This window comes from Phyllostomus discolor, chromosome 8, assembly GCF_004126475.2.
Source record: "Phyllostomus discolor isolate MPI-MPIP mPhyDis1 chromosome 8, mPhyDis1.pri.v3, whole genome shotgun sequence".
Lineage (NCBI taxonomy): Eukaryota > Metazoa > Chordata > Mammalia > Chiroptera > Phyllostomidae > Phyllostomus > Phyllostomus discolor.
Window position 1 is genome coordinate 43,618,112 of NC_040910.2, and position 8,592 is coordinate 43,626,703.

An 8,592-nucleotide genomic window follows, 5' to 3' on the forward strand; every position below is an offset into this window, starting at 1 on the left:
CACGGCTCTCGGATGCCCCCAGCTGGAACCCAGTGCCCAGTCCAGGCCCTCGGGGTGGAGTCCTGGTTCTCTCTATAGGTGTGTGTCATTCTGTGCACAGAAGAAAGGTCACCTCTCTACCCCAGGAGGAAGGCTCTTTTCTGGGTCCCCAGGTACCTGAGAACTGGTGTATATAAATCAGGTGGGGACAGGCTTGTGTGCCCTGGTGGAGGGTCCTCTGTCCTTAAGTGGGGAGGGCTGATCAGCCCCACTTACTGGATGGTGGGGGGCATATCTCTGGAGGGGTGCAGAGGGCACAATTTGTGTTCCCCGTTGATGGAAGTCATCAACCCCCAGGCTGGAGTGGGCAGAGCCTGTGGTCTGGTTTGAGGAGCAGTCTTTTTTGGGGGGGTGCATGGTCAAGGAGAGGCAAAGATCCAAGAGGCTGGTCGGTGACCTTTATTTCGTGATTCCAAGGTCGGCACAGTTGCCTGGGGGGATATCTACTCTGGGCTCCGATGGCCCACTCTATTCCTGTTCCCAGGCCTTGCTCGGCCCTCGAAGGGGCCCCGAGTGTGGGTGGCTGCGCCCAGAGGGGTTGGGAGCTCCGCTGGCGCCCAGACCAGGTGGGCAAGAGGGAGGAGAGTCTAGAGCCTCCGAGAGCGACTGCGCCTCTTGCTGCGAGATTCGATTAATTTCTGGGAACGGACCTTGAGCTCCTCTCGAGTTACCACGTCGTTGTCTTCCTCCTCCGTCTCCTCTTCGTCTGTGGAGGTGGGGCAGTGGGGGGCCGCGATAAGGGGATCCAGGGTCCCATCCCTGCCTCAGATTTCCCTGCCCAGCCTTTTACGCCCTACCCCACCTTGGCCCTTAGCCCAGTCTCAGACCACCTCCCATCCAGCTTTTCTCTGCTTGGGTCCCCAGGCCCCCATATCCGCTTTTGCTCCTGCCGGTACTGACCAAAGAACTTGTCCTTGGGACCAGCAAGGGGCAGGGTGATGCGGGTGTTGTATGTGGGCAGTCTTCCCTCTAGGCTGGAGAAAAACTGGGGAGGAGGGGCGCAGGAGAGAAGACTGTGAGCAGGACAAGGACTATGGGGAAGTCCTGTTCCCCCTCCTTCCCATACCATTCCGACAGACCCTGATTCCATACAGCCCCTTGGCCAATCCCCCTGTTTAATTTCCCTCGGGCCCAGCGGCATCATTTGTTCTCAGCATATACCCTGATACCCAGTCCCACATCCTTGTCCCCACCACTAAGTGCCCAGTCCCGCCAGGACAGCCCCTGGTCTTTGGGGCCCTGCCCTTCGGCCTCTGAAATTGGCCTCGTCCTGGTCGCCATGGGTTGTCCCCAGCTCCCTGCTGTCTGCCCACCTTCCCCTCAGCGCAGTCCCCTCCCTACATGAGTACCTCACGATCCGCAATGTGGTCCAGCATCTCTGGCACGTTGAGTCCCTCGAGCTGCGCCTGCAGCCTCAGCAAGCAACTTTTTCTCCAAGAGGCCCAGCAGGTTGGGCAGATAGTCACCTGCCTTGGGACCCAGCTCTTTCCTAGTGGAGTGACCGGCCTCCTGCAGGAGGGGGTGGGGCCTCGGGCAGGTTACACCTGGGGACTGGGCACTTACTCCCAGGGGCCAGGTCTTTAAAGTGACGCCCCCACAGAGGTGGTGCTATTCTCTGTGGGGCAGGGCCTCCTGCAGTCAAGAGCCACACCTGTGAGGACAGAACCTGGGAACTGGAGATGCAGGACAAGGAGTGTGGGGAGGCTTTTCTGGGAGGGAGAGCACAGTCACTCTAGAGAAACCATTGGGGATGACCTGAAGAAATAGTGCTTTGCTGTGGACAGGGCAGGGCCTCTTGTATCTCCAGCTGCTCCAAGATTGCAGCAGGGTCTCTTAAGGTTTTGGGTTGGGGGGCAAGGTGGGACTTTCCTCTGGGGGTGGGACTTGAGACAGCACAAAGTCTCTGAAGTCCTGGGCCACTTAAGGAGTAAGGAGTAAGGAGTAGGGACTCCCCTGTAAGTGGGCCTCTGATGTCCCGGACAAGGCCTGGAGTGGGTTCGAGTGGCTTATAGGGCAGAAACCTCACCTGAGGGGCTGCACTGCTTCTTAAGTCCTGGGTGGTTCTGAGTGGGTCTTCCTCAGGGACCTGGCTACCCACTGTGATGTGCTCCAGCTTGCCCACCAGGTGCTCCAGGCCCTCTTGCAGCATCTGCATTGCCCGTGGGCCTGCTCCAGCCGGCTCTGGGCTTCAGTCCTTCTCTGCTCCTCTGCCTTGAGGCTACCCTGCAACTCCGCCTGCAGTTTCTGTTCACTACAGGGAGTGGGGGGGGGCAGTTCTGGGAGTACAGTGCCTTCCACCAGGGCCCCCACCCTCTCACTGGGACACCGGGCCTCACCTGACCAGCCTGGCCTCCCCTGAGTACTTGAGGTCTTCAAGCTGCTGGTGCAGTTGCTGCTTCTCTTGCTTCAGCCTCAGCAGCACCTGCTTGTTCTCGTTCTTGAGCGTCTCCAACTGCGTGAAGGTGTCGCCCTGCGCCAGGAACCGCCGCACCACCGCCTGGGGCCCACCGACTTCAGTCAGAGCCAGGGCCTGGGCAGGCCCAGGTGCCACCCTCTTCCTTACTCCTGGGGCATGAAGCACAGGTTGCCCAAGCTGGTGACTTCTGCATAGCGATGTTAAGGGACTAGGTGAGCAGGACTCAGGGCTCCCTCAAAGGTGGGTAGCCTCGGACAAATAAGTTTTGCAGGGCCCTTTCCATTCCATATCAGGAATTTGAATCAGCCAAAAATCTGTGTGCGAGGCAGCTAGCAGTGGCCACAGCTGCTTTCCAAACTCAAGGTGCCAGCCACATTCTGGGGGCGAATCTTGCTCGATCCTGTGAGGAAATACTGGCTGGCTGTGGAAGTGATCTGCCCACCAGGCCAATTTCTGAAAAGGCGACCAGCCACAGTGCCTCAGATGCCATCATAGGTCCAAGTCCCAGACCTTCTCAGGGGTCATCCCACGGGAAGAGTAGAGGATTGGAGAGTGCCCAAAGGGGAGAAGCCAGACTGAGGTTCAGGGGGATCAGTGCTGGCCAGCAGGAAACACAGAGTCTTAAAAAATTTCAAAGAAGACATTGCAAAGAGGGGGCTCAGGACAGGAGTTTAGCTTCCCCTGGGCCCAGGGTGGCACTAGGCAGTGTGCCAGGCCCTAGACTATGTTACAGGTGATGGAGACACAGAAGAAGAGGGACAGAACCCCCAGCTCTCACAGAGCCCACATGCCGAAGCAGTCAGCGTCATTGGTTTAAGAGTGAACAGAAGGAGAGGGGGTGGGGGTGAGTATAGACAGTTTGCATGGTTCTGTTGTCAGGGGCAGCAGAAAAACAGGGTGGTAGCTGAAGGAGGAAGGGATCTCCTTTAAGAGAGCAGGTTTGTGTGCGGAGGAACTGATCCAGGGTGCAGAGAACTGTGGGCAGCACTCACATGTGTTTCGGCCACCCCAGTGGCGTCCTTGACCTTGCCGAAGAGCACCTCCATCTGGTACATGTTCCAGCGCAGCTGTAGCTCCTCCTCCTTGGCCCGCTGACTGTCCTGGATCGTATCATCAGACTGCAGCAGCAAGTGCTCTCGCTGGGTCTGCTCCAGGTTGAGGTCAGGTCCAGGGTCAGGTTTCAGACAAGGGCTTAGGACAGAGGCCAAAAAAGGGTATCTGGACAAGGGTCAGGGAGTGGGTGGGGCCCAGTCTTGGGGGCCAGGGCAAAGGCAACCAAACAAAGGTCAGCAGGGGTGGGACAGAGCCTCGGTCCTGGCATCCTTGGGGGCACCCACCTTGCGCTCCATGCGTTCGGTCTGCAGTTTCCTCTCCTCTGCCTGTTTCTTGCACTCAGTCACATAGCGCTCACGCTTCTTCCGTCTCGGAACACGGTCTCCTCCATATGTTGCAACTGATTCTGAGGGACGGGTAGGGGAACAGCAGGACCAGCTGGCATCTACCATGGCTTAGGGCTGGAGTTGCAGGCCCAACTGGGCAGGCCACAGGGTCCTAGGATAGATGGGAGGGGCTCTGGGACAGCTGGGATTCAGATTCCGGGGCCAGGAGCCATGACCTCTGGGCAGGATCCCCAGGGACCAGTGGGCTGACACCTTGGCACTGTCCCGGCATCGAGTGCCTCCTTGTTCACCACATGCAGTTCCTCCAGCTCGTGTTTGGTTTTTGCCACCTCAGCCCTCCATGGAGTCCAGACGGTTTCTCCAAGTGAAGTCTTTCTCCTAGGGCATGAGGAGTGGGGCAGGCCTGTGACACTGTCCCCGGCCAGGCTGGCCCTCCCACTCGCCTCCTCCTCCCCAGCCATTGTGGTCCCTACCTGTAGATAGGCCTTGAGTTGCAAGTACACACTGGTGATGTGTTCTGCCTCCTCCGCCTTCATTCGGGCCTTCTCCAGACGGTTCTCCAGGTTTCCGCAAGGTCTAAAGGGAAGCAAGGCTGGGCTGAGTTCCCCCCCTCCTCAATTCCTCCATCCCCAGGATTAAGCATCCCCTCTGCTTCTGCCCACCTCCCACCCCCTCCACACCTCACTGGCCCCACCTTAGCCACCTCAGTGTCGCCATCTTGTGCCTCTGCCACCACCAGCTCACGCAGACTGTGCTGTAGCTGGAGCTCCTCCAGCCACTTCTGGCGCAACCTCACCTGGTGCCTCAGAGCATTTAGCTGCTTCACCTTCTCACTCAGCTGGTGGTCCAGGTGCTCCAGGGCCTGCTGGAGGGAGAGGAGCCAGAGCAGGGACCTGAACCACTGCCTAGTCCTTCCTCAGGAGCTTCCTTCTCCCATATTTAGTTCTCATCTCCCTTGTCTCTGAGCAGCATCTGACCTGTCTGACCCTCCTCCCAACAGCTTTCCTACTTTGGTGGCTTCAGGAAGCCCATTCCCTGATTTTCCACCCACCTCCCTATTTGCCCCTTCTTTCTCTCCTTTGCCTTTGGAGAGACAGCCCCAGGGTCCTTTCTCTTATTGTCTACACCCCCACCCACCAAGATCTCCTATCCAGTCTTGGGGTTAAAGATCACCTACCTATACACTGGAGGTACCCAAATGTAAGCCTTTCCCCTGAACTGCAGGCTCATATCTTCATGTCTACCTGCCTTCCAGATGCATGCACAGACACCTCAAAATCATCATGGGCCAAATCAGCACTTGCTCTTCTCTAAACCTGTGCTTCTCAAATCTTTCCACCTCAGCCTTCGGCAGCGCTCTATTCTTCAAGCACTCAAGTCCAAAACCTTGATGTCATCCTCACCTCATTTTTCTCTGCACCTATATTGAATTTGTTAGCCATTCCATTCTATGTCAACGGTCCCCCCAGAGTGCACTTTCTTCCTATTTCTGGCTTTCATCCCAGTGCACAATGCCACCTTTCACCAGTGACCTCCACCTGGGCTTCCACTCTTGCTTTCTCACAGTCCACTTCCACTTTCCTGAGTCTTTGCATACAAAGCCTGCGCCCTTCAGCACAGCTTGCTGATGACTTCCCTGCCCTTGCCTCCTACCGATCCCCCTCACTCACTCCTGTCTAGCTACACTGGCCTCCCCATGTGTGCAACACTTTACACTTGTTCCCACCCCAGAGACTTTGCATTTACTGCTCCCTTTGACTGGACTGTTTTCCTCCAGATCATTTCCTGGCTGGCCCATTCTCAGCTCAAATATCACCTCTTAAAGAAAAGGCCTCGCTGACCTCCCAACCATCAATCTAAAGTTCGAACCCCCCAAGCCCTGGCCAGGTAGTTCAATTGGTTAGGGCACTGTCCCAATATGCCTGGGTTGCGGGCTCCGTCCCTGGTCAGGGTATACACAAGAAAACAGGCAATGATGCATAAATAAAGGGACAACAAATCGATGATTCTTTTTCTCTAAAAAAAATCAATAAATGAAAATTTTAAAAGTGTGAATCTCTCTTCCAGTGGGAACTTTGAGTTTTGTTTTGTTTTTTTTTTCACTGTATGTCACCAACACCTAATACCATGGCAAGCACATGGTTGGTGTGTGATAAAAGCTGAGTGAATACTTGAGTAGTGGCTGGTATGGAGAAAGGACTAGAGAGGGAGGGGTAGGAGGTAGGGAGTCCAGTGGGGAAAGGATCCAGGTTGAAAATTAAGGGAGATGGTCCTGGCTGGTGTGGCTCACTGGACTGAATGCTGGTTTACGAACCACAGGGTCCCTGGTTTGATGCCCACTCTAGGGCACAGGCCTGGGTTGAGGGCCAGGTCCCCAGTAGGTGGCGCGCGAGAAGCAACCACACACATTGATGTTTCTCTCCTTTTCCCTCCTTTCCTTCCGCTCTCTAAAAAAAAAAATTCTTAAAAGAAAAATTGAAAGGAGATGGTCAGTGGAGGGGTGTGGGGCAAACCTGGCCTGTCTTGTTCTTCAGGTATGGCTTCTCTGACTTCCATTCCCAAATCAATGCCTGGACCAGTTTCTCATCTCCCTGCAAAGAGAGGAGTGCAGTTACCACTAACCCAGGCTACTTGTACATGAGGCAGTGCCCTGCCCCTGGGAATGCTGGCCCTGACCCCTGGAACCTCTTCACCCACTCCTATACCCTCACCTGGAGCAGGTCCATTAACTGTAGTTGCAGCACCTGGTCTCCTCATGTAGCTGGTTGATGGCTTCCTGATTCTTCTTGATGTTCCACTGAGTGCTCTCATAAAGGCCTTCCGGTCACCCTCTGGGGTCATGTGACATGGGCAGGTACAAGCGGAGTGTCACGGGGGATGGGAAAGACTGAGGTCATCCCAGAAGGACGATCTTTTTGTAATCATCACAATACTTTGCTTTGAGCATTTATTATATGTTGGATGCTAGACTGAGAACTCTCCAGGTATAAAATACTACATACAATAGGTGCATATCCATGTCGTACCCATTTTATAGAAAGAAGACTGAGGCTTGGGCTTATTAGATTGTTTAAGGTCACAATCAGTCTGATGGCCTTTAACCACTATGACCTTTAACCACTATGCAAGATTATCCCCTAACAATAATAAACAATAATAACAGTAATGGTTTATACCAAGATTTCTCAACCTTAGCATGGCTGACACTTGGGATGTACAATTATTTGCTGTGGGGTCTGTCCTGTGCATTGCTAGATGTTGAGCAACATTCCTGGACTCCACCCTCTAGATGCCAGCAGCCATCCCTACCCACTGCCACCAATACTGTGACAACCAAAAATGTCTCCAGGCTTTGCTAAATGTTCCCTGTGAAGCAAAATTGTCCTCTCCCTTTCAGAACCCCTGGTTTATAGTGTGTCACTACGTGCCCGACACTGCTCTACGCACTCAATGCATTTCAACTACCAATGGGGTGATACTGTTACCACTTTACAGATGGAGAAACTGAGAACAATTAGGTCACTCTTAGTCCCCCAAGATCAAACCATTAGTATATGCTGAGCCAGGATTTGAACCCAGAAAAATCATCTCCAAAACTTTTTTTTAACCCTCTCTCAAGGATACCTTTATTGACTTCAGAGAGAGGAAGAGGAACAGAGAGAGAGAGAGAAAAATCAATACGAGATCTGGTGCTTCCCATATGTACACTCGGGGGAGTGAATCCTCAACCTAGGTGTGTCCTGACGGAGGATGGAACCCACAACCTTTTGGTGTACAGGAGCAACGCTCCAAGCAACTGAGCCACTTGGCGGGGGCTAGAACCAATGATTTTCACATCATGCATGATAGAAGAGTTGAAATTACACAAAAGTATGAAATACAGCCTAGTTGGCTCTGGGTCCAGGAAGAGTTTTATAAGATAAGAAAAACCATGAACAAATATGAGTTTTTTGACTCCAGAACTAACTACTTGGATGAATTGTGGTAAAACACTATGTCTAGTCGCACCATGTCTAATCAGAGGTCTGGGTGGACACTGTTGACTCCTTCGAGCCATCTTACCTAATAGTTGTATTTTCCTTTGTAACTCAGCCACTTGCGTGTGCACAGCGGACTTCCCCACGCTGGCATAGATGCGTCTCTTCTTGGAATGGAGGGGGTGCCAAGCCTGTTCCCCGCCCTTGCCTCTAATGTGGCGGCCTTTGGCCTGAGTTTGACCGCCCTTGGCCTTGGAAGAAGTCGAAAGCCGGTCTTGGAAGCCCGAGCGTTGTCGGAGGCCGCCCAGCACAGGGGAGACGTCATGACTGGGTTGGGGCCAAAGGGCCGACTAGGGATCACCCCGGTCCCGGATCTGTCAGTTTGGGTTCCTCTGAGTCTGGGAATGCACTTTCCGACGGTTTGGCTGGGCTTCGCAGCAGCTACCAATTGCTAGGTAACCTCTTCCCCTCCTCCCTTCCGCGCTCCCATGGAAACCGTTTTGCACCGCTGCTCTCATTGGCTGATGCCGCGGAGGGATGGCCCCCAACCGGGGACGGAGCTGGGTCGCGCCGACTTCGCAATCACGTGTTAGTCCCTTTATTTCTTTTTCTCCTCCCACCCCAAATCAACCTGGCGTTCGCGAGCATTTTTCAGGAACTTTCTGTTGCAATCGTAGAACCCGCCACTCCCAAGATGGAGGCACCTTGCGCCGCCATTAAGTTCGAACCTTCAGAAATATTTCCTCTGAGGCTTGAGTCC

The 8,592-nt window shown here is 54.2% G+C and overlaps 1 protein-coding gene across 1 annotated transcript; it reads right to left on the bottom strand.

Moving 5' to 3' along the window:
• Positions 1 to 415: 415 nt before the first annotated feature.
• Positions 416 to 8,551, bottom strand: CCDC151 (coiled-coil domain containing 151). The gene is given in 21 exon segments (XM_036034378.1): positions 416 to 745; positions 940 to 1,024; positions 1,389 to 1,460; positions 1,462 to 1,548; positions 2,066 to 2,202; positions 2,205 to 2,290; positions 2,376 to 2,536; positions 3,448 to 3,600; positions 3,793 to 3,878; positions 3,881 to 3,914; positions 4,116 to 4,190; positions 4,192 to 4,233; positions 4,329 to 4,421; positions 4,423 to 4,431; positions 4,550 to 4,720; positions 6,369 to 6,446; positions 6,567 to 6,598; positions 6,601 to 6,666; positions 6,669 to 6,686; positions 7,918 to 8,112; positions 8,115 to 8,551. Coding segments are annotated over 21 exon segments (1,842 nt in total). The 5' UTR covers positions 8,158 to 8,551; the 3' UTR covers positions 416 to 626.
• Between the last annotated feature and the right edge of the window lie 41 nt (positions 8,552 to 8,592).